The 26,575-nt window shown below is 43.1% G+C and overlaps 1 protein-coding gene across 1 annotated transcript; it reads right to left on the bottom strand.

The window, feature by feature from the left end:
- Nucleotides 1-13,184: 13,184 nt before the first annotated feature.
- SEM1 (SEM1 26S proteasome subunit) lies at nucleotides 13,185-18,676 on the bottom strand. The gene is made up of 3 exons (XM_065731284.1): nucleotides 18,515-18,676; nucleotides 15,158-15,251; nucleotides 13,185-13,364 (listed from the first exon to the last, which is right to left on the bottom strand). The coding sequence occupies exons 1-3, from the start codon at nucleotides 18,588-18,590 to the stop codon at nucleotides 13,322-13,324; spliced, it is 213 nt and encodes a 70-aa protein (XP_065587356.1). The 5' UTR covers nucleotides 18,591-18,676; the 3' UTR covers nucleotides 13,185-13,321.
- Between the last annotated feature and the right edge of the window lie 7,899 nt (nucleotides 18,677-26,575).

Raw genomic sequence — 26,575 nt, 5'->3', positions numbered from 1 at the left:
AGTAGGACACATCAAAATAGTGGACATGTTCTGTGGTTGCTCATGCTCACGGACTAAATTTCTACAAACTACAAGGATGGTTCTTGGTTCAGAGAAAATATTTATTAGTAATGAATAATATAATAATTCTTGTATACTTTCAAAGCCTCTACTGAGCCTGGACACCAGTGCAAATTATTTACTGAGTATTTCTTTCTTCTTGCATTGTAATTCAGGTTTACATTCACTGAAATTGGCTTTCTTTGAAAAGCATGGTTTTTATGGAGACAAACAGACTTCATAGGGAGTCACCTTTCACCTTTCTGATTAAACAGCAGTTCTACTTAAAAAGTACACTCTAAATATTTTTACATGTGGAAAAAAAATTGCCTGTGTCTATAAAAAAATCCAGTGTGACAGAAAACTCAGACTACAAAAGGTAGAAGCAGCCCTAGGATTATGGAAATCTAACTACAGTTCAATATTTGGCTTTTGGTTGAATAATAAGCAAAACGGCTTACAGCTGTGCTTAGAAATCAGCCCGAAGAAACTTTTAGTCTTTCAAAACAATTTTGATGGAAATTATTTTGACTATTCAAGAAATTAAAAGCAATAAAAATGAATGTTCTCCCCACTGGAGCTCTTGGATAGTACAAAGTTACGTGACTGTGGTTTTGATAAATAATCATGGTAATGCAGTGTGTTATAATATCTCTGAAAACTACTTGGAATACATGGAATTGGGAGTACTTGGTAAGTGGACATATTCGCTGCTCTTCGTCTGAAATAGAAAAGCTATTTAGTACTTTGTAAAACAGGTTAAATGAAGTTTGCTCTCTCTTGGAGATACAGTTATTTTTCCATAGTTGTGTGCAGGTGGAATGTTTGAAAATTGCATGAGACAGGCAATTGTGGCACTTCAGCTTGGAGTACCAAACGTTAGCAAATCATCCTGGATGGATCTGAAGTTTAAGACTGCAATGTTATTCTGTGTGACAATGGATGCATTTCCATTTTTACCTATTTAAATATTCACAGTCACAAATGCACGGTAGTTATTGCGTAAAAAGGGTCTATTTAGGAGGAAAAGGCAGATACCATTTACAAAAGCTGTTAGTCAAAGAGTATATGTATACCCTCAAATGTATAACATACTTTTACCTAGAAATGTTTGTAGCAGGAAAGTGGATCTGTACAGGGGCAGAGAGCCAAAACAGAAACAAGAGAAATGGGCAGGTCTTCACCAGGGGTGCCAACCTCCTGCAAGCATGTTAGGTAGTAGAAAACCACCTGCCACAAAGAAAGTGAAATAGTTCAGCTCTGTTTCCTAACTAGTCCACACTTTATTTTCTTGGGAAAGTAAAAATCCAGTTTGGTGAGCACAAAACACCCTCTCCAGGGGTTGTTTTTTTCCCTTCTCCATCTCTGTGGAAGACCTCAAACCTGGGAAGGAGTCAGAGTTGCTGTGACACTACAGTGTACTCAATGGAGGTCTTATTTTAGGTGGAGGGTAGCAACTGACATTATTTCCTTCTCAGTGGTATTTCTGCTCTTGATTTCCCCACACAACCAGCTCTGCTGCTTTTGGGAACTGAATGAAACAGCCAAGTGTTGCCACAGAGACGTGCAAAGGGGGCAGGTCCCCCCAGCTTGGTGGCTCAGGCATGAAATACAGACTGGATTGAGGCTATAGTGACAGGATGGGATGAAAGTTATTTAGCTAAGTGCTTTAATGGGGGATTTTTTTTTTAATATAGGTTTCATTCTGCTACCAGTAAATGACAGAGATGACAGCAGGAAGCACTTAACCATTCAAGAGTACTGCATCTCCAAATCAACTCCAAGCTACAGAGACCACTGCAACTACTCCACAGTGACAGAAACAGCAACAGAAAGGGTATCACACCTTTGGGGTCAGAATCTAACTCCAAAAGAGTCAAGAAGTGCTTTTGTTGGAGGCATTAGCTGCTATTTGGGTTGCTAATAAAAGGTCTGATAAAGATCAGTCCCAGAAGTAAACATGTTTATCTGTGTGTAGGACATCATCAGGCAGGATTTACTTGTCTAATTAGCCCAACAATTTTGTTGTTGGCCTACGTATGGGAATACTTCATTTCCCTGCTAGAAAAGTCTGCTGTGCTTCCTTCAGTGGTGCTGCTCATAGACCTCTACACCTTCATTCTGGCTGAAGCTGGCATGGCTCACAGTCCTGGCTGAAGTCACAAATGGTTCACTCTCCTGGTTGAAAATGACCTTGCCTGAGCAAAGACTCAAGAGTTTTCTCTGAAGGCCATACTTAATATCGAGAGCATTAAACAAATTGTTTTGTGTGTGCTGTGGAAGAAAAGGCATTTAAGTCTGAATGCAAAGGCCAGTTCTGGGTAAAACCAGGGTCTCCACTCCTACAGAGTAACGTTTGTGATAATCAGAGCTGAAAGGGAAGATTTAACCTCCAAGGCTGATGGAGACCAAAAGGATGAAAGGATTTTTTAGATGTGAAAAGACGGATCAAGAATTTTACTAAATCCTGGGTCAGAGGGAAGGCTGAAAATTGCCTTTGCTCTGAATCTGAGACATTTCAGCCTGAAGCAGGTGTGCCTTACGTCTCAAACGAGTCATGTGTTTCCATTTCATTTCCTCTGTTTTCAATTCCCATTCTCTCAGACTTTATTTACTTGTTTCTTCCAACAATATGATAGCAAAAACAGCCAAGAAGCAAAGCTTGTCTCTAAATGCCTGATTTAAATAATGCATCCATTAATTTTTGCACCAATAGTGGTACAACATGAAATAGTACATTATTTTTCAGAATCTGATTCTGTAAATATTGGACCATTTGACTAAAATATTCCTGATGTATAAATAAAGTTACTCTTGTGCATTAGTGTTTTCCGGCTCAAAGCTTCAATGCGCTGTTTTAAAATACAAATATTTTCCAAGGTGCAAAATACAAATGCAACCGTATTTAAGTCTTCACTGAAGAGAAGCATGAAAAAAAAAAAATAGTGGCGAGGGCTTTTCTTCCTGCTGCTGGAAGATGGCTTTCACCAATTTAAACAGAATATCCTCAATATATACATTGAATATTGTGTGTATAGTAGGTTGCTTCTCTGCAATTGGGTCGACTGAATAAAATAGTTACACTAGGTTTGCACAGTAGTGGAGCTACATCATGGAAGTGTAGGACTGGCAGAAATCTGCCTGCTGGAGCCACTATTGTGTTTGGTGGTTGGGAATTCCAGTTTACAAAGACAGCAGCTTTTTAACATCAGTTATACTTAGTTTGAAACTATTTTCTATGTTGCCCTTTAAACTAAGAATCCTTTCCAGTGGAGTGAATTTTTTCATTTTAGCTTTGTCAGAATCTAAGGGACGGTGTTTTCTCCCCTGTGGCCTAAATCCAAGAGGAGTTTTTTGAAAGCATATTAAAGAAATAGTGCTTTGCTCTCTGGGTAAAACAGGAAGCTTTTAATACTGCCAAATTTTTGTCATCTGGATGGGGCATTGCACTGGAGAGTGGCTGACTCTACAGAGGGCAGAGAGGTTTTGCAGAGAGATCTAGACAAATCAGAGGGCTGGGCAATCACCAGCTGCATGAGGTTTAACAAGAGCAAGTGCTGGATTCTGCACCTGGGATTGGGTAGCCCTGCATGCAGGTACAGACTGGGAGATGAAAGGCTGGAGAGCAGCCCCATAGAAATGAATGTGAGGGTTCTGGCTGACAGAAAGTTGAGCGTGAGCCAGCAGTGTGCCCTGCAACCGAAAGGCACAACTGCACCCATGGGGAGCACCAGGCCCAGCAATGCCACCCAGCGAGGGGAGGGGTTGTGCCGCTCCAGCACTGGGTGCAGTTTGAGTGCCACAAGGTAGGAAAGGCATACAGCTATTAGAGTGTCCAAAGGAGGGCTATGAAGACAGTGAAGGGGCTGGAGGGCAAATGTGTGAGATGCCTTAGTTTGCTCAGCACAGAGTATTAGAGCTGAGGGGAGGCCTCATGGTGGCTGCAGCTCCTCACAGCGCTGAGCTCTGCCCTCTGTGAGGGAACTGAATGGAGCTGAATGGGAGAGGGGCAGCAGGGGGTCAGGGAAAGAGTCTGCATCCAAGGGTGGTGGGCAAGGAATGGGCTGCCCAGGGTCACAGCTGTCAGAGTTCAAGGAGCATTTGGACAGTGCTCTCAGATGCAGGGTCTGAATTCTGGGTGCTCCTGTGAGGAGCCAGGGGTTGCACTCAATACTCATCGCGTGTCCCTTCCAGCCCAGGCTATTCTGTGATTCTATGGAAGCTGCACAAAGCCTCTTCCCACAGCACGGCCCCCTCCCCCCAGGGCCCGGAGCTGCTCATCAACCACTGGTGAAGGCACCGTGACAGACTGCTGCCCTCCCAGTGGGGCTCCATCTCTCCTGGGGACAATATGCTCCCTGACACATGCTGCCCGTGGCTCTCTGTGGGCGAGGGGGAGAAATGCCGACGCTCCATTGTGGGGGGCATCAAATGCTTTTAGCAAGCAATGACCACCCTTAAGGATTTCCAAGAGAGGAAATGAACCTCCAATCAATTATGACACTTGATTAAGTTACTTAAATTGCTGAATCTCCAGCAAAATCAGCAGTGTCAACTCCCTGACACTGTGTGTGTGATTCGATGGCCCTTATAGTAATGCAGCTCTGCACACCTCCTGTTTTATGTACGTCCCCTCTGCTGTTGCTGAACTTCCATCTCATTACGGGGAGTGCAGGTTTCTACCTTGTCACTTCACAGCCTTGTTTGAGCAGCGCGCTGGCGATCACCTGGTGGTTTTCAGGAAGACTTTTTTTTTCCCTTGAAATGCTAATGCAGTCCCTTTGAAAACAAACACACGCCTGTGATTGTAATATTGCCTGTGTTCATTTTTATTTCAAATGAAACAGAAAAGCAGCTTCAAAGCCCTCAAAGCAATGGGTGACTGTTGAAAAAAGCCACTGATAAAATGGAAGGCCACTTTAATAGCAAAGCCTGATAGGAAATTATGGTGATCATTAATAGTATGTAAATCACTTATTTTTTAGTTGTAAGAGAGTGTTTGGGAGCGGCTAAGTGGAATATTGAAAACAGTGCACTATCCTGTCACAGCTCCAACCCTGTCAGGAAGGCAGCAAGCTTCTATTCTTCCCAGCACCCATCTTTGCCCCCTCCAAAGAGGCAGTAAGAGAGAAGACTGCAATTGCTCTCTGCTTTACATTCCACACACTTGGGACTCTGTGTGTGACTGCATCTACTGAATCCCCAGACAGAGGTGTGCGGACAGATGGCAAGCCAGAGAATGCAGGGTGCAAGGGAGATGTAACCAAATACAGCTCCATCTGGGCCAAGTCCCACAGAGGGTAGGGGCTGCATCAAGGTTGAAGCTCTCCCTTGAGCTGTACGCCTGTCAAAAAACAGGTCTGCCAACCTGAGCAGGGCTGTTCCGACAGGACAAAACAGTAAACGCCATATCTTTTATGGGAAAGCAAACATTTCAGATAGGCTCCACAGAATCACAGAATGAATCACAGAATGGCTTGGGTTGGATGGGAACTTAAAGATCACCCAGTTTGAAACCCCCTGCCATGGGCAGGGCTGCCACCCACTAGATCAGGCTGCCCAGGGCCCGTTCAACCTGGCCCTGAATACCTTCAGGGTTGGGACAACCACAGCTTCTCTAGGCAATATGTGTTAAGCGACTGAAAATAGTGAAAACTACACGATCAGAAATTCAGTAATCTTTACCAGATAGAAACAACAAAGTCTCAAATTGTAAATTCCTTAAAATAGCAGAGATATTCCTGAATGAAAGCAGTATAGGGATCTCCTAAAACTGGAATTTGCATTTACTGCCATTTCCTTGGCAACATAGACCCAGGAGCTGCTGAAAGTGATGAAGTGAGAGATCCTGGCACTCATACCCATCATGTGTGGATCCCCCACTGGTGATCAGCATGTGGTGACATGGAAGGGATCTCCATCCACCCAGCTGCCCTCAGCCCAAGTGAAGAGCCAGCCAGGAACACCCTTGCAGTTGCCCACTCTCTCCCGTGGCAGAACTTGAAGTGTTTTGCTCGAAGTGTGCATCCCTATGGAGATTTTTGGTTTCAATAACTAAATATTTTTTGAAATATAGATATTTCTGTCTGGAGACATTCCAGCAGAGTCTATGGACTGTGCAGGGCTGGGGACGCGCAACAGCTTGCTATCACTTTGTAAAATGGATATTTCTCTCTTTCCATACAGAGGAGGCACAGCACAGTGCCTAGAGCCACTCTGCACAACAAGCAGTGGTAAAACAGCTGCAGAACCCAGGCATGGGGAGGCAGTGCAAGCCTTCATCCTGGTGACCCACCCCACTGAGGATCAATAGGTCCCTTACTTCTGAGGGAGCACATCTGCATTCAACACTTCTCACCTCTGCAGCTCAGGATGATGTGGCTTTTGCCCCTTTTGCAATTCTGCATCTCTCTTGCCATCTCTACAATTACATTTTTCTTTCCTCGTATGTTTTTCACAAATGCAATGTTTAACTTAGCCCATCCCCTCCCTAACTAACCATGTATTTGTTTTCAAGATTTTCCAGCAGTAGGCTGAAGAGGCTCCGCTCTCTTTTCATGAATGTCGGGCAGTTTTTCCAATCACTTGAAGTCTCAGTAAGAGCAATCAGTGATGACGATTAACAGCGCTCACTACAGAGTTGATGCTGAAGTGCCACAGTCCATCAGAGCTTGTCACTTCTTTGGAGCTGAAAAAGTCACCAGCCCACACCACAGAGGCATCCTCCGTGGATATCCTTCCCTCCTTCTTGCTGCTTCCTGTTAGGCTCATGCTCTGCAACAAGCTTTAAATTGCAGAAATTATCCTTGAGCCAAAGACCAACACAGAAAAGGAGATTTCTCTTCCCCATTGCATGATTAAGCAGTGGATTTTTTTTTAATAATCAAAGACCAACATGTTGCAAAAGCTTCATGGTACATTTGTTGCAGAAGCATCCACTAAGGACCATTACAGTCCAAGGTGGGAAAACTTGCAGCCACAGACTTTTGGAAACTGGTGAGAATTTTCCAGAGAAGTATCAATATATTTGTGTCCAGCCCTTACACATTCTCTATGCATGGTGGTGGTACAGCAGAAACTCACACTGGCACTAAAGGCCAGCAAAATTTTCTGAAGAGCTGAGCAGAAGGAGAACAGGAAAGCAATGGTGGGAAAGGACTGAAATGCTCACGTACATTTATCCTGTTTAACACAGCCACGCTTGCATACTGCCATTCCTGCCTCGCATCTACACCTTCTTGCTCAGCCATCACAAAGCATCAAGAAACTTAATCCATTTTACCAGCTCCATAGGCACAGCCCAGCACTCCTCATGGGGAAATCTTTCAACAGTTCGATTCAGAACCCGCTGTAAAAGTATACAGCCTGAATTTGTCTTGCTTGAGCTTCCAATGTCCCATTTTCACTATGTCTTTAAGCTATCTCCATGCATGACAATTTTCTTCTCCATAGAGGAACTGGAGAAGTTCAATCAGAGCACCCCACAGCTGCCTCCTAGGTGAGCCAGATGGACTGTTCCCTCTGCCTTCCAGATGTGCCGTCCATCAAGCTAGAAAGAGAGCTCACTCCATATCTACTTTTTCAATGCAAAGGCAACTGTGCATTTTATCCTCCGAAGCTGAACCAGAGCATCCCTTGCTTCCTAATACTTCACTCAGGAGCCTCTCTTCCTCCAACTCCTCTTTGGTGCTGCAACCACCACAGTCCACTCCATCCTCTCCTGCAGGGTCTTTGCAAGTTGTTTCTGTCTCAGCCTCAGTGCAGGGGTACACCTCTAATGTCATGTTTGTAGAAGCACGGTGTGTATCTGGTGTGACAGCAAGCTGCTGCTGAAGTGTCTATTTTCTCAACAAGCAATGTAACCCACAAGGCCCCAAATATCTGTATAACATCAAAGTTATTTTTAAAAAGAACAGCAATTTCTAAATATGTCATTGCAACCACAGAAAGGAGCCTATTTATAACAGCAATATATATATTCTATTTAAGATGAGTCACACACTTTCTGCAGCTCCATCAAGTTGCAATCAAACCTCTACCAACTGGCTTTATTATTACTCCTTTAACCGTTGTGATACCCACAGGGTTCAGCAGGAGACCCTCTGTGCAGTAGAGGCAGCAGCACCCGGCCAGGGAACAGACTGCCCCTGGTTCAGCTCAGCACTGCCTAGAAGTGATGTCCCGGGCAATATGTGCAGTGCCAACATCATCTCACCGGCACTCCCAGCCTAGAAAACGGCGTGTTCTTTTCTTTCCTAATGCACATTGATGATAGAGGAGTTGAGCACCAGCTCACTCACACCTGGACAGAAGGCCAGTGCTGCAATGGAAGAGTAAGTTGGATGTGGGGAAAATTTCTTCTCAGAAAGGGTAGCGAGGCACTGGAACAGGCTGCCTGGGGAGGTGGTGGAGTCACTGTCCTCGGCCGTGTTCAAGCACTGAGAGACATGATGAGAGGGCATGGTGGTGACGGTTGGACTAGATGATCTCAAGGGTCTCTTCCAACCTTAATGATTCTACAGTTCTGTAACTGTCCCCACTGCCCCCCTCCAGCATTCCTCGTATACCCAACAGCGCACCGGCGTCCCCAGAAGCGTAGTGCTTCCATCATGCTGGTGCAGGATGAGCCAAAGGGTGAGGCATGGAGTGTGGCAGGGTTATTTTGCACCCTGGGTAAGCCAACAGAGCAGCTGTGCCTCCATCAGGTGCAGTGCAAACCCAGCCCAGTGCCTGCTCCTTTTCATTAAGTCTTGAGATCACTGGAGAAAAGATGAAAAGGGCTGGTCATTACCCATTACATGTGACCCATTCACTTGCTGATGTGCTGTTTTTCATCTCCCTGCTCTGCCTGTAGGCAAGCATCCCCCAGTACCCTAATCTGCCTTTTTTATTCTCCACCATTTATTTTCCTGGGGGCCTTGTCAGCCGTGGCTCCACCGCTTCCCCGTGCCTTGCAGCGCTGCGGATTCGGGAGCACTAAAAGTTCCAGCTCACACTAACAAACTCCAGAAAGCCCGATCGTGTATTACGAAGCCGGCACGGGGCAGGTTTGGGAGAAACTCGATGAAATGAGAGAGCTGAGACGGGAAGCGCGGCCACATCCCAGAGACGGGCAGAGGTGAGAGGAAGGGGAGGCGGGGAGCGCTTGGAAACCCATTAAATGAGGGCTTATCATCAGCGTTATGTAAATCACTTCAAATGCCTTCTTTTATTAAAAGTATTGAGCCGCATTACTGTCTGCCTTCGGTCTCCCTAATTCGGTTGCTAATGCCTAAGACTACTGTTGAAATTAATTTGAAATTAATGTTCCTCTGTAATTACTTAATGAATCTCACATTCACTGCCCTTAGCTCTCCGTTGACAAAGGATCTCACCCACCGCATGGAAGAGGTTGGAACACTGACTGCGATTTTTAAATGGTTGCTAAATTATAGTTTGCAAATATAGTGCGTATATATCACACACTTCATCTTGAAGGATCTCAGTGTGTTTGAAATGTTACGTAACATTCATTCTTTAGTAAAATTCCATCACAAAAACTTTCTGGGCATCAATCTTCTTACTTCCCTGCATGCCTCGGAATTAAACCGAATTTAGCTGTATTATTATGCAAACAAATTCATACCTGCATTAGAGGATTATTATTAGGGCTATAAAGTCAAACACTTAAAGATAGGAAATGCTGGAACTCTGTGCAGTGTGAATTCCTTCTTCCATGCACACGTACACTCACAGTCCTCGGTTTTATGACAGTGTATTTCCCCACACTCACCCCCTCCCCCCAGGGACTTATTAGTTCTCCAGAAAGAAATAGGGTAAGAAAAAAAAATATCAAGAAAAAGCAAGCAAAGGAAGCCAGTGACTCACGGAGCCCTTGCCTCATTCATTACCAAAGCTACAGAGGTCGTAATGCCTGCTCCTCCTTTTCTGGGTGGCTGACTTGATACCCCATAAATCCCACTCAGCAGAAATGCTGAATGTGCACAGCAGTACGGAAACGTTTGCGCACACGGGGCATTTACTCGCTACCGAACCCTGTGAAACATGAGGTCCTGGGGTCTCACACTGAGCTCTTAAAATTAGCGTACACTTCAAAGAGGGGAAAATACTTGTCCGTCTCCCAGAGATGGTGAAAAACAACTGAGAACGTGGTTAAAGCACACAGACCCAGCACTGCTTGCCTGTAGTGCACAGCACAGCTCGGACGCGGCGATAACTGGGACAGGACACGCTGCGACCCAGCAGCAGCCAGCACAGAAGATGCTCGTGCTGCTCTGAAACCTGGCAGAGGGAGGCAGTGGGAAAACAGCGAGGGCTTTGTGGAGACAAAAGAGCTGCACGTAAGGCTTTTCAGATAACCTGCATTCTGCCTGCTTGCCATTTGGACTGCCTGCCTTAGCCGTGACTTCGCATTTCTTTTTCAACGTGTAGTTTTCTGAGGATCAAGGTAAAGTCAGAGCCCAGCTCACGAGCAAACACGAAACTCTCAAGGCTTTCCCGAATTACCTGAAGGGTGCTTTGCCCCAGGATATCCCCAGCATCTGGGCCAGAGCAATTCAACCCTTCCTTGCTGCCAGAGCTGTGCACAGCAGGGAGATGTAGATCCACATTATGTACTTTCAAACCCTGGCAAAGGGACTGTGACCAAATATCCCAGCTCAGCAAAGGACAGACTGCCATGGGTGTTAGGTCCCCAGGTGCAGTGCTACACCCACCTCACTGTGACCTGTCCTCTTCTCACAACTGGGAACCAGATCCCTGCAGTAGCCCACACCCAAGCAGTAATCACCTCCCACCCCCACGTTGACCTACTTGCTCGACTAGAAAAGCCCAATCTCACCTGCACCCGGGTCTGTACACTCCACTGTATGCCCACCTGTGCCTGCATGCAATCATCCTTCCCAAATCCACCTTTTCTCAGAGCGTCCTCCCCCACAGCCCCACAGCATTCCCATCTCCCACGCTTCGTGTGTTACAACAGGTGAACTGGGGTGAACTGCTACAGTGACATCTTTGACAGCTTTCCCTCTAGAACATCAGAGCACTCAAGCTTTGGTCTCAAAAACCAGCTGGATTTGAATATTTTTAGAAAGAAAAACAGACCATCTAGAGAGAGTGGTTACAGTCTTTTTTATACTAGAAAGATCAAAGAGAACCTGCGTGACCATGCAGTAAACTTGAGAGGGAAAAGAACTGAAGGAGCGCTTGGTTTTGCAGTGCGTTCCCATACCGTTTTGTGCGTGACTTGTTTATCTCTTTGGAATGAGTCCTCTTACGCAGATAGCGCTGCACAACTGTATCATCAAACCCACCTTCAAAACACATGATGGGCTTCTATTCTTTTAGCTGGCAGGTTGTTACTGAAACACAGCCTAGACTTCTAGTTCTGCTTTTGTGAAGAAAGCAGAAAAAGAAGCAACCCTAGCTCAGCAAAAACTAAGCAAGATTTCTTGAGGCAAAGGTGCTTTCCTGCCTCAACAGCTTCCTCCTGCTGCTAGTAACCGATATGATAGGGCTGCCCCAGCCAGGTTCCCAGAATCCTATAATGGAAAGCAGCTGCCCATACACAGAGATTGCTCCAGACGTTCCCGTAACTCATCTGTCATTTTCCTTTGGTCCACCTCATTACTCAGCTTCCCAATATTAACACATCAATAGCACCAGCAATCTCAGAATTGTACTCAGTGTACATTTTAAGCCCCCAACCCTAATTTAAGGGCATTCACATTGCTGCTTGTTGTTCAACATAGGGACTCCAGTTATTCAGCAAAACATGAACACCAGTACTTTGTATGAGGCTGAACTGGGCTGCACTGGCCATGTATTGCAATCCCGAGCAGTCATTTATTCAAACTCCTTTTTCCAGCAGTACTAGAACTAGAAATAGTCTAGTACCATCTGAAACACTTAGATTTGCAGAACCATCTGTATGGTGATGAAAGCTCTCAGTCTTTACAGAGCTATCTTCACAAAGCAGTAAGAACCCCAGCCAATCTAACTCCACCGTAAACACACCACCACTGAAATGGAAGGGGTGGGAGGGACAGCTGCCTTTGTCACCTTCCCAGCATTTTGCATTAAGAAACACAGCTAAAACAGAAGATACCACCATTTAGTTAACGGGGTTAAAAAAATACAAGCATTTACTACCATTAGAACGCATCCATCATCTACTACCTTTACTCTGAATGCTCGCTTCAAAAAACAACCTCCTCTCTTCTGCAAAGAACCGATGAAACAGCAAGCAGCTCATTTGCAGCTAAGCAGCTAACTCCCACGAGTGCACAGCTGTATTTGTCTCCTGATAACAAAAAAAATATTTTTTATTATTTGCAATCACGGTCTACATTTCCAGGACGCCTTATCTCCCCGTGCCTTTGTGTACACCAGTTTTAACAGCTCCTTCAAGGAGGATTCATGGAATTGGTAATAGGTTTTGTAATTTCCACCTTCTGTTTTCTAGTTCAGAGAGTAATCGAATCCAGTCACTACACTCGTATCTATCTGGCAACTATTTGTCGGGCTCCATGAAATGAGTTGGAAGTTTGATTTCCGTTCTCAGCAGGCATTTGTGTGATACAGATGAACTGCTGTAACTGGCAAATTGGAGGCAATTTCACCAGAGATTCCCAGGATTAAATAACCATGAGAACAGAACTTTCCTCACCCTCAGAAAGGTCTCTTCTTTAACAGAGTTGAGAAATGACAGGACAAAATTGTCAAATTTGGATTTCTGCTGTTGTAAAGTGCACTCTAGAATGGGTTTTTATCTTCCAAGGCTATCAAACTGGTACCCACGTTAAATTACAAGTCATTATGACCAAGTCTTAAAGCAAACTAAGCTTTATCACTTCCCCCAAATCCTTTCTACCTCTGCTGCATTTTAATTGGAATACAGGAGTAATTTTTTCTTTCATAAGTATTTTATTTATTTCACACTCCACATCACGCGTAACAGAAATGTTCCCTAGTCCTCATTCTGGTTGTGCATGTTTGATTCCCCATCGCTGGAGCTGGTGCAGTGACATCAGCCACTGAGACCACCAGTAGCACCCTGCAAGAATCTGTGAGCTCAGTCACACAAAGCATCTAACAACCAAAAGACAAGTTACCAGTGTAGCAGAGGCTGAACATATGACTCAGGCTAGGATTAAAAACTTTATTTTCCATACAAAACAATAATAAATCCAAGCAGATAATGAACCAAGCATCTTCTCATTTTCCACCTTTTCTCAATATAGTCTATCCAAAGTTCAACGTTACATCGCTGTATCAGTAAAAGCTATGAAGTTTCCATCTTGTATCCGTGTTTTTCTAATTCAGCTCTGTATGAAAAAATAAAGATGCATATATTAAAAACAAATACTTTTTCAACATGCACATTGCACAACATACAATCATTTTAGAAACAGTGAACATGCCACACTGCTTGCTCGGTCACATTGATAATCTCTACTTACTTTACAGTTCCTCATCTTAATGTCTTAGGATCACCAGAAGTATATCCCATAGGAAAAATACAGACATTTGCTTCAACCACATTTTCTTGCCCCCTGACCAGCTGTGGCTTGTTGAACTATATGTTGCAAAGCAGTACCAGTAAGCCAGCAATAATCCGTTAGAAAAAAAACACTCCATGATCAATTCATACTAGTTATTCTCAATTTCCTAAAACTCCATGAGATCACTGATCTGAGTGATTTAAATGCACATACGTAACAAAAAAAAGCTAGCTCTTTAATATATATATAATATGTATTAATACCATGTTTAAATCTTGGTGCAATTCCAAGGAAAAAGGACTGCTTTGTTCACTTTAATCGTGGTTGGGACAGCAGGTCAGCAATTGCCAAAGGTTACTGCTCCTAACCTGGCCCCAGTTAGCTTCTTACCCACCTGCCTCCAACACATCAGGTAGAACTACACCCTGTTTTATATCCTAGCCCTAGCATATATGTATTTAGACACAGCAGTCTAAATCTCAGGTTAGTTCACACAGTGTTGGAATTTTAGAAGTGGAAGAGCGCATCACTTTCTTTCTGAAGATGAAATAAAAACATGCTGCAACAAAGAAACATTGCAAACTATCATTTTAAGGCAAGTATAAGGACACCAGCACTACAGGCTGTAATTAGGACATACACTGACGGTCTGTCGAGATCAACTACGCTCGTCAAGAATTACACTATCCCTGTCTTTCACTGTGTATCAGCATTAACATTTCCAGAATTACAATTTAACTGCATTCCGACCTTGTTAAGGAAGGACTACAAGCTTTTATTTCTGCTACACAAAGGGTCACTTTCTCCCTTTACACAGGAGCTCATCCCAGGAAGTTATTCAGGCTGTACTGCAGACATTTACTCTGCATGCAACATAATGAAGGACTAATTATGAAATGTGAATTTGTGTTGACTGTTGAAACAATTCAAATTATAATTACATTAACTGAAATGGCAAGTGACCAGGAGGATTATACAAGTGGATTACAGGTACGTAAATTACTATCACTTTTTTAAAGCATGCTACAAATATTTATTCTGCTACTGCTGCTCATCACACAAAAGAAGGGAACCTGAATAAATATGGTAAATTTTTCCAACAATCATCTGTTTGGTCAAAGCACAGCAATGCTATTTTGAAATTACTGGAAAGGGTTTTACCAACACACTTTGCTTACAGCATAGTGTAGCACAGAGCATCTTGGCTCCCTCGCCATTAATCTCTGCAGTACAATTCAGACTTTTCAAATGCATAGCAATGGACCAGTGCTAAACTGAAAAGGTCAACTGTATCATGATTTGCAGACATCTCTGTACTGTCTTAAGTAGCATAACATCATAAAAGGCCAAGCATGATGACAATATTAGGCATAACTCAGGGCTCATAGTTAATAATTTAAAAGACTAAATGATCAGTATTTCAAATCGTGCTGTAATCCCCTAAGTCTGGTTCTGAAACCTTTCAGACAGAAACACAAAGAGAAGCTTCCATTTCTGTTTTCAGATTTCTTTTTTAAACCAAGTAGATTTCCAAGTTTCAGATATTACTAACTGAACAATACGGTTTTAAACATTTTATCCAGCTTCTAGAATAGTAAGTTAAAAAATAATATCACCTTAACTGATTGGAGAAATCATCTTCTACGTTGTCATCATCCCAATTGTCTTCCCAGACATGTGCATCTTCATCTTCATCTAAACCAGTCCAATCTAAAGACAGGAAAAGAAGGCTATATAGCATGTTTCACACTGCTTTGGCACCACGTCCTAGTGACCTCTGGGTAAGGCAGACTTCAGAGGACAAGGAATTTTATTAAAGTTCAGATCATTCTCAAGTGTTCATGAGACCAAACAGCACAGAGTGATTAATAAAGCAATAAAACAATCTTCTGACAAAACCAGAACTTGGTAAGAAAAGCACTGCACGCTTCACACTGTGGCACACAGGATCTACTTTCTCATAAGGGATATTTTGAATACAAGTGGACAAGCTGTAGCAGCACATTACAAAAAAAAAAAAACATTATTTGATTCCTAAAAGTTCAACAAAAGGCACTCAGTCCCAGCTTTGTATTTAATTTTTTTTTCCTCGTGATTCAAAAGATAAATACGCATCAAATGCTTTTTCCAGAACACACATACAGATCCTCGCTTCACTCACACCACACTGACAGCCTGTGGATAAATGTCAAAAATGTATCTGTGCTGCAGAAGCAAAGGCAAACTGAAAGATGCACCTGCCAACTGCAGTTCCTACCAGTAACCTTCTGCTTCTCCCTTATCATCTGCCCACATTCAGGGAAAGCGTGGAGGACAAAGGGCCAATGTAACATTAAACATGGACAGATATATGAAAAAACATCTTGTAGGGTAAAAGATTAAGAGCTAGTTCATTGGGAACAATGTTATTTACAAGAAGGAAAGTTGTTTCTTGCATTTTTCTTCTCTTTTTTAATGCTAGCAGGCAACAAAATTAGCACTTGAGATTCACCAGGAAAGAAAATCCATTTGTAACTGATTAAAAACACAGAAGGCATTACAACTAAACTTCTCAAGCTATATAAAGGAAAAAAGATGAGGGAACATAGAAATTATACTTGTCTTAAAGAAAGCAGAGGAAAGAACTGGGGCAGATGAAAACCTGCAGTATGAGAGAACGCAGTACTTCAGTTTAGTTGTACTGCTCATTGGCAGTAGGAAGCAAACCTCGGAACAGTACCAAAGTCAAATTTATCTACTAATGTAAGTAGCTCAATATGGTTTTCAAAAAACCACTGTAACTAGCATTCATCACAACAAATTCAGCTTCAATCACAAAAGCGCTGGGGATGCTGGAAGAATGCTTCAAACCACACTGAGTAAAGGCAGAAAGGCCCAAGTCACCTTCCACAGCAGAAAGGAGAAAGGGAGGTAGGAGAGAGTAAAGCCAAAATGATACCCTCCCCGCTGCAGTCCTACAGTTCTGCAATCTGTATGTTGACACCACACCCCAGAATTACACAAAACTATTCCAGCTATACCACGTGCCTGTGAGGAACAGTACAAAACAACAATAGCATTACCTGGGTCTGGAAATTTGAGAGCCTGCTACTATTTCCTGTACACTGAAATGACAACATTGATTTCAATAAACTTGTCATGGATGGGCTCACAGAATCACAGAACTGTAGGGGTTGGAAGGGACCTCTAGAGATCATCAAGCCCAACCCCTTAAAAAATTATCTGAATATAATGCAACTTCTCCCCATATTTTTCACTTGGGAAAAGAAAACAACAAGTTCTTTAGAATACATGATAAAAAAATAAAATCCAAGTATTTTACACAATACACTCAGAGCAGCACTATACATGAAGCTTTTTAGTGACCAATTCACAGACATTTAAACAGATCAGGCTACGTTTCTTAAGGATATAGCACCTGTGATGGGGGGGGGGGGCAGAGAATAATAAAATGCAGTTTTTCTGCTACATAGGAGAAGGTGTTTTTACTTTGAAAGAGCAATAATTTGGTATGAGTTTGATCAAATCCTTATTATAGCTCTTTCCCAAGTAACTGAAGATAATCTTCCAGGTGGTCCAAACCTTCGTTATAACCTCTCAACACTATTACCTCACTTGAGGATTTCATTGAGCCTCTTTAAGCAAGATACAGCAACAGGAAGTCTGCCTGTGGCCGCTCTTCAACAAAAGTCTGTTCTGCCCAGGAAGCTTGCAGAACATCTCCACTCGGGTTACTCAGCTTTAGGAGCACAGCTAGATTCTAGTAGAATTTTACCATGCTCTGTATATAGATGTATGTTGAGTCTAACAAGTAGTTAATTCAGATTCATCTGCTGGTAGTAGCATTTTCTCCGATCTCAAACACAGTTTTATAGTTTAAGCTTTGCTTAACTGTACAAAGAACTTTACCTCAGGGTGGTGGCAGGGGAACAAGAAGGTAAGAAAAACTTAAAGGCACCAAATGTTGAGTTGAGATGAATACTAAGATTCAAATCATAAGCACTGAGCTGTGAACCTCACCACTTTGTGACACTGATGAGCAGCTTGTGCCACGGCAGCTCAGTGTGCTGTTCAACCCCAGGTTCAGATGCATGCTTTGAAAACTTCCTTTGTCCTTATAGTTAATACTTATGTTAAGTGACAATAACTTTTTTTTTACACTTTTAAGAAATGCATGGAAAAGCAAGTAGAAGGGCTCGTCTTCTCAGTTTGTTTTAGGTCTTATCTCAATTAAATTAATAACTTTTTCCTCTGCTATGTGCAAACAATGTTAGTACAAGTACTACAGTGCCCTGCATCCTTAAGGGCCATAAAGCCACTGAGAAATCATCTCTGAGAAACATGGGACAGACAAAGAACCACCACCATTCTATCCGTGTTGCATACCACTTATCATCACCAGTAGCTCAGCACAGCTGCCAGAACTCAGGGCACAGAACTGAACAGAGGCCTTTCTAAGACCACAGATATGACAAGCCCACGGGCTGTCATACTGAAGCCCATGTTCCTGCAGCCCCCTCCCTCAATACATTTTGCACCTACACAAAGCAAACCAACTACAACTGTGACTACGAAACCGCTACTCAGAGCGTCTACAGCGTGCACTGTTTCCTTCCCACACCTGTCCTCACCTCCCAACTCCCACCCCTGCCTGCCCGGACACGGCGGGGCCCTCAGCGGTCCCGCACGATGACACAGCACGGCCGGGCTGCACATCCCTTCCTGCCCGACCGGGCTCTCACCGGGCAGCGGGGACTCAAGGCCGCTGGGCGCTAAGGGCTCGGGCACGGTGACCCCGCCACCCACCCGCAGTGCCCTCAGTGGCCCGGCCCGGCCCGGCCCGGCCCCGCCCGCAGCAGGCCGCGCTCTCTCCCCGGCCTGGCCCGGCCCGGCGCGGCCTGTTGGCAGGCGGCGCGGCCTACAGGCGGCACGGCCTCCGCCGCCCCGCTTCCCCCGCCCGCCTCTCCTGGCACCTTCAGCCGGGAACTCCTCGAACTCGTCGTCTTCCTCCAGGAGCCCCAGGTCCACCGGCTGCTTCTTCTCCGACATACTCGACCCCGCGCCGCACCCCACCCCACTGCCCGTCGACACTGACGGGATGGCGGTACCGCGCGGCACCCACTGCGCCTGCGCCACAGCACCGCCCCTCAGCGCCGCCCCTCGGCTCTCCCGCCGCGCGCCGCCTCACAGTGCCCCCCCCCCACCGACACCTCTGGGTCCGCCCATGTGAGGAAGCTCCCTTGGTCGAGACCCTAAAACGAGGCCCACTGTGACCGAACCAGCTCCATCCCACAGTGATCATGCGTCCTCTTTGTATTATTTCACTCTTGGTTTCTATTTGGTCTGTGAGAATCGTGAAAACTCCAGTTTAATAAATCAGTATATGGAATCTCGGCATAAACTAGTTGGGACGGCTTAGCAAGCCGTGTGGTTTGGACTGCTAGATATCGTTCTGTAGCAATAGAGTACAAGGCAAAGTCACATAGCAAAAGCTTGTGCCATATCTGTGATCATGCAGCTACAACCCTCTAGACTTTGCCTTACCTGGAGCTGACCTTGTAGCATGTGCTGTTCAAGAGTATAAAGATGCTCAGCTGTACCCAAGTTATATAAGAAAAAAGATTTGACTTGGAAACTGCTATCAACAAATTGCTTCAAATAGCTTGGAGAAGGGAGCAGCTTGAATTTGTTTCAGCAACTTTATGTATACATCTGCTACAGAGAAAAATGATACTTGTGCCGTCATAGTTACCTGTTTAACTTGTAGGATTGATTTAAAATAGTGTATTTAAAAACAAACAAACAAACAAAAACTTTAAATCTATTAAGTCTCATACCACAGGCTTTGGAAGCCTGGGACTTGTATTGCATTATTTGCCCCAGATGGTCATAGACCTCACTGTAATCCCGCAGAGAGTTTTGCTCTCTTCTGGTAATGTCCCCAGGGATACAGGTATCTGCCATACCATGTTTGTCTTCTTAACAAATACACTGCCTAAAGGACCTGATCTGCACATCATTCTCCAAACCAGACCTTGTAAGAAAAGGTCCTGAAAGTGGGTGATGTGAGTGACATCTCCTATCCTATACTCTGAACCACCTGACCGTACAGTAGACAAGTAGAAAGCACTTACCCTCCCAGAGCCAGTTAGAAAAATAATAATAAAAAAACCCCGACTGTTTTTATTGCCAATCTTTTGCCTGTGAACTCTTAGCAGATGCAGGGTCTTACGCCACATATTCTTAAGGTTTCTTACAAGCATTCTTAGGTCACTTCCTATTCAGTCTATAGGTCCTGAATATACCATATCTTACCATCCCTAGGAAGCATATAAAGAACTTCCAGATCCTCCTCCACTGAGAAAAACCAACTCTGAATTCTGTGCAGCATTACAGCATCTAAACTTGAAGTGATCTATTTTGTAATACTCAAGCCTTTTAGTGGACCTAGCTCCACTGATGTCTCTTAATTCTTCAGAGAAAAAGATGTAAGGATTCAATTGTCCAGAATAAATTTTCCACCATGATAGCATATTTAAAAGGTTAGAGGATAGTGCCCAATACCCAAGTACAATTGATGTTTGATGGTTTCTGGATGGACCATCAAGAGTAAGAGTTGCCTTTCAGCATCTACCCTGTGCAGTCAGAGTGGAAAAAGGCCACTGATATCTCATTAGGACATACCGCCACTGTGTGTTTTTTTATCCTTCCCTTGTTGCAGCACCAGGGCCACTTGCAGTCACGAGGCTTGTATCCCACAAGGACTGCAGACGGAGACTGAGGAATAGTTTTGATCAAGTTGGGAAGACACTTCTTGCATTCGCAGAATGGACTAAGTAAGAGATCTACTTTTCTGAAGCATTAATCTCTGCACAGTAACTTGGTTGTATATTGAGTAGAACCAAAAGCTTGACATTCCTGAGTGCTTCAGCAGGGAGATCTCCACTCTGTTCCATGGGAATTAAAGGAAAAACCTCCTTTAACTCTCAGTGGTTCAGGATATGACCATCCCAATGAAAACCTTAACTTAAATATACCCTTAACTGGTAGCATGTTGGAATTGGTTGAACAAGACAATCCTGAGTAACTCATCAATCCCTCTATTATTTTTTCCAGAGCTGCACAGCAGCTATTTACTCTTTATGATTTTTTTTTAAATTTCTTTATATTCAACATGTTTGATGCATTAGTATTAGAAAAGCCTGTCTTTCTCTTGGCAAATGTTGCTGCAAGTTGTCTAGCAGGGAGGTGAGATTATGTAGATTTATTTGTTCCGAGTTTAATTTGCATACATGAGAAATGGAAATAAAGCTTTTATTTTCTTCACGGCGAAACAAAAATGCGTGTGGTACAATAGTTCAGACTTCTAGATTTTTTTTTTTCAGGTAGACCAGTAGTCATTTCAATCAATGCCTGGGCCCATCTTCTTTGAATTGGAGAAGAGAAAATAGATCAGATTGTTAATTAATTTGATTATAAGCTGCCTTAGTTAAAGGTGTCCGGTTGAAAATAAATTTCAGAGGCATATTAAGGACTTCAGACATCCTGAGTAAACTGTTGGCTTGGACACAGACCAAGGCTATCAAGCAGTACCTACTAAGAGAAACTTTATACTGCAAGAGAATGATAATTGTGTGCATCTGATCCAGCTGGTCTCATTGGTGTAATGTGGAATCCATGTGCATGGGCACTGCCTAGAGGACCAACTGAACCCACAAAGTGCCTCTGGATGCAAGAGGCAGGCACCTCTCTGGATATTACAGTGCAGGCTTGTAGATTTCCAGGAAAGCAGTCAGTTCCCCAGTACAAAATGGGAGATCTTTTTACCACATGGTTTTCATCCAGAATGCAAGAATTCACCATGCAATACAGAATGTCCATCCCGCATTACGCAGCATATCCAGCAGCTCGAGCAATAGTTACTGCATCCTCCAGAACTGACGTTTTCCATTCCAAGATATCACTGCAATTCATGATATAACTTTCTGGATTAAACTGAGGAAGGAAAGGATATCCTACATCCAGCATATTTGGACATCAGAAATGGATTGCCTCACCTCTTCCAGTCTAACTCTGTGCAGCTCTGGACTCATGGCACTGTTCCTGAGATCAGTGCCTTTGGTTTGCCACTATTTATTTGTTCATGTCTGCGGTGGTTCTCTTTTTCTCTCCAGCTGCTCCATCATTCACCAGCACCTCCTGGTAGCCCACCCAGCTCCCACAGCCCATCTCTTTTCACAGTTGACCTTCACTGAGGTCAGTATGCGATTAGGTGGCTGGAGATCATAAAGAATATTAATCACAAGGAACACTTAGATGTTGCTTTACAGACTTCCTTATGTGAAATACACTGTGGCAAGCTATCAGGTTACCAGTGGCTGAAAAAGAAACAGGTCTCTCTTTACCCTTGACAGTCAAAAGAAAGTTTGATTTATTTTCTCATTTTCAGTTAGTCTAAAGGCAGCTGGACAGTATTGCTGCAAAGCTCTAGCTGTGTGTCATTGTAATAAGGGCAATATGTTTGTTCACTTCTGCTCTCTTCCTCTGTTTAATTGTTCTATTGTCTTTCTGTTTTCTCTCCACATTTGGGCTGACAAAATGTCTCCTTGGGTTTAGCCCTCTAGCCAAAACTTAACGGGCTCCTAATCAAGGACTAACACCACCAGCGGGCTATTTCCTGTCTTTGTTTACCATTCCTGGTATCATCTTTCTTCTCCTCTCAGTTCGTCATTTCAAATTTTCACTGTTATTTTCCTTCAAATCTTCTTCCATTCAGAGTGCAGGAAGCTTCCTATACACCACTCCCCTTTCATTTTCTGGCCACTTGATCTCTGGCCTCCCAACTGTATATCCTGGAAGAGAACCAGATGCATTTAGAACCAGATTTAAAACAGTTCTGTAACCCTTGAATACATGTAGCTATGTCAGCAAGATATTTATTACTGAGCCTCAATGCGAATTATATTGATGTTTTGAACATATGACTAATTACTAGGTACTGTTCACCACAACTTGCATTTCCCTGCAGATATCAAGGCAGTCAGGGTACAATTCAGTTGCCTAAACAAAGATTTCTAATGTCATTTGAGATGCTCTAAAACACAGGGCTGCATGATGCATAATCTGGGAGGCCTTGACCCTTCCCCATGGCAGCTGGAGGTGAAACGAAATACCCCAGGTTTTCCACAATGGTACCAGTTGCCTGTGTTTAAGGAATTGAATTGCACTCCTACTGTATGTTGGAATAACTGTTATTGGTGCTTAAGTGTCTTTTTTCCTGTTATTACACAACTGCCTTTGTTTATCTCTGCCAAGTCTGTCTTGAGAATACTGAATTCGTGTTGGCAATCTCAATCCAAACTAGATGCTGAATAGGTTAGTATGAATCACGAGGAATCAGATGAACAGAGAAGGCTTTTTTTTTTTTCCATATGTAAAACATCCTTCTACATTTACATATCTACATAGTGGCATAGGTATGGCCAAGATCTATCTAGATGAACCTCCACCCAAATAAAACCAAATGTTGTAGCCAGAGAATAATTGCCAAGTGTTATTTCTGATGTTTTAATAGCTAAGCAGTGCTACTGCTCATAAGCTATACTGGCAAACAGAACGACCTATTGATGCCTAGGTCAAATCAAGGGACGGTATCGGTTCCTGGTCATCTTACATAGCTTGCTCCTCTAAGAAATCCCTCTGGAGTTTCTGTTTGGAAAAGAGAGAAATTGGCACAAACAGGTGGAGATTGAGAGCACTTGGCTTATGTATCAGCCCTAAAAGATAATTTGAAGGGACCTGTCTAATTTCTGACTGTATTAGGAGCCAAGAAAGACTTTCCCCATAATTATTTATGAAAGGTCAGGTGTGTATAAATTATCTCTTGCAAGTTCTCAGTTTCCATCCCTTCCTCTTCAGGGACCCTCAGTGAGGTAATGGGCAGCACAAGGAGTTCGGGATAAGGCCTCATAGTTTTGGCCTTGTGCCTCCCTCCTTGTTTTCCACTGTTTCTTACTCTCATCACTCCTCTGCCCCAGCATAGGTTGTCCAGAGACGATAGTCCCTTAGGTGCATCCCAGCTATAGCTATAGAGTCACTCATTTTCAGAAGTGTTTCCTCAGTCATGTTGCCAACATTGTTCACTTCTCTAAGTCTCCAACAACATCTTCTACACTCGCTTCCTCAGTTTCTCTTGCCCCTCACAGCTACTGCTCTTTCTCAAAAATACTTGACCATCATGGGCTCTCCTGACTGGAGGAGATTTTTGCAGGCATTGAGGTGCTTGCACCAATTCTGAAGCTGGCTGCAAGCAGCCCAGGGCAGTTCCTTGGCCTCCTCCCAACATGAGGTACCCTGCTTCACCGTGATGAACCTGTGGCCACCATACAGGCTGCAAGGTCACTCTGTCAGGAAAAGAAGAATGTAGAGCATGTGATTTGACCCAGAGCATTACTTTTTCGAAGCAGAAGCCCATAGAGATGGAAAGCCCTTCTTGATCCGTTCTGCAAAGCTGAAGATACCTGCTTCCTCAAAGATCCTGTTAACTTTGTCATGCCTTGTTCAGTGTATGCTTTAATGAATAATTGAGTGGATTTCCACCTAAATGAACGAAGAAATACTCTGTCACTAGCAAGTGTCCATTTCTTTTTAGAATGAGCACACTCCTGAGAACTTTCAGCTCTTTACTGTGGGTTACCAAGTAAACTAGATGAAGTATGTCAACCACAGGGAGGTATTGGGTCAAGTTCTCTTCTCAGTCAGGCTTATTTAACCCTTCCATATGAGTTCCAACTACTGCAGTTTCTGGGCCACTGTATGTACAACTGTACAAAACTGATAGTCTTTTTTTTTTTTTTTTTTTTTGTCTGTGTTGGATAGGAGATTACTCTGAATGGAATTTTAAAGAAAACACTTAAAAGTAGGCTCTCTGTTCCTGCTTTCTGAAGCACATAAATCTCTCACTAACTTTAATTCTAGCCTTGTAGTAAATACGACAGCAACAATGATAGCTGGAATGCTTATGAAAACAGTGTCAGAGTAAACAGTGAACACAAGTCAAACCAATCTTCAAAACTAATGGTTTTATGGAAATTTAATCATTTTGTCTACATTATATATTTGCCTATATTCATATATTTACAAATACAGTTCTGATTAAACTACGTCAGGTGAACTACAAAATTAAGTGGGGTACTAATTATTAATCTAACATATGAGGTAAATTAAAAATAGGTAGGCTCACCCACAGCAGTAAGTTACAGCAAAAAAAGTTGGATTTAAGTGTGTTATTACTGAGGTTGGCTGAAAAAGAAAGTAAAAGACCTAACCTGATTGTCATGTGAAGGAGTGCTCTCTCAGTTTTACTGTTTCTAGCTGTGTCTTTTGTAATACACAATAGAGGAGTCTTTTCTCTGATTTGCTTTTAAGGCTTTAGCACAATCAAAAGCTGGAGGTATTGTGAAGAAAATCTGCAAATAGCATGAAAATGTCTTGTGGTGACATTCCTATTCAGGCTCTGGGCCTGATTTTGAAAGATCCTGAACACCAAGAGCTGGCAGTACTAAGCACTTCTGCAGATCAGATCTTTGAGGTATGAAAGATTGTTTTATAACCTTGTTTTCATGCTCCTGCAAACCTATGAAGACTTTTTCCAAACAGTAACGCAGATTTTATTAAATTCAGAGCAGGTCCCTATGTTTTAAGGCCACAGTTTTGTAGTGGCCGCTATGATACAAAACTTCAGAAAAATAATGATGTAGACTGATCCAAAAGTACTGCCTCCTATTTCATTATGTTTGCCCACAACATCAGAGGCAGATGTTGGTGGTATGGCAGTAGAGATTGAACCTTACCACCCATATCCCATTACATCTTGTTGCTGTGCAACAGATGGCAGCAGAGGGGCAGTCTGACAGAATGATATCCAACGTGGAAGTAGATATGAAGCAAAGGTGTGTCGCTGAATTTCTCCATGTGGAAAAAGTGGAATCTACTGACATTCATCAACATTTGCTGAACATTTAGGGAGACCAAACAGTGGATGTGAGCACAGTGAGGTGGTGTCTGCTGCATTTCAGAAGTGGTGACAGTGACAATAGGTCACCTCTGCTGGCTTTTTGACTTTTATGAGTGCAGCCTGCAGGTTCTAATTCATTACTGGCAAAAAAAAAAAAAATCATAGCTAATGCTGGTTATTAAGCTGAACAACAGTGTTTTGTAGCTGAGAATTTGCTCTATCAAATAATGTTATTGTGTTCTTTGTTTAAGTTGCACTATCCATGAAAATAAATAGGAAGCATTACTTCTGGAGCAAGCTACGTACTTAAAATCAAGAGAATATTAATTATTTGAAAACAGTGTCTTTTCAATACTGGAAATTGTAGATCATTCCCACCACATTATTCTGCCTTACTATGGCACAATCTTCACAGATGTCTTTGAACATTAATGGAAGAAACGTTTCTAGGCCATACATACTATCAGCTCTTCAAAAAATTGATTCTATCCCTTGTCCTTCATTGTTTGGTCATTTGTAGGGAAAAGTCCATGTCTGCCACTGTGCCTTCTCTCAGAAGTGGTTTGAGGTGACTGCAATCTGAAGTACAGCAGTAACAAAACAGAAAAGTTTGAAGTTGTATATTCAGCGTTTATGCAGGCTGTATGAAAGCCACAGGGCAAAGTAAATTTAGACAGTCCTATGCAGTTCTGAGAGAAGCAATGGCTCCTCAAGTCCCCCAGAAGTGACTAAATTTAGAAATTGATTTCCCACCTGGTTATGACACCCATGATTTATTGGCACAGTGTAACTGAGCATGTCCAAATGCAGTTTCAGGTTTGTCTGGATTTAAACCCAAAGCTAAGAGAGTTGCAAAAAAATGAAAGTCCCATCTTCTCTCCATTTGTTTTCAGAATTGCTCACACAACAGTCACTTTTCTTCAGCATATAATATGCTGATTTGGCTGACAGACACATAACCTCCTTTATTTGTTTTAAAAAGAAAATTCAAGCTATTTGAAGAGCACTTGAGCACAAA

This window comes from Cyrtonyx montezumae, unplaced genomic scaffold (assembly GCF_038088225.1).
Source record: "Cyrtonyx montezumae isolate F1298 unplaced genomic scaffold, pur_monq_1.0 scaffold_14, whole genome shotgun sequence".
Taxonomy (NCBI): domain Eukaryota; kingdom Metazoa; phylum Chordata; class Aves; order Galliformes; family Odontophoridae; genus Cyrtonyx; species Cyrtonyx montezumae.
This window is presented reverse-complemented; position numbering and strand designations above follow the sequence as displayed.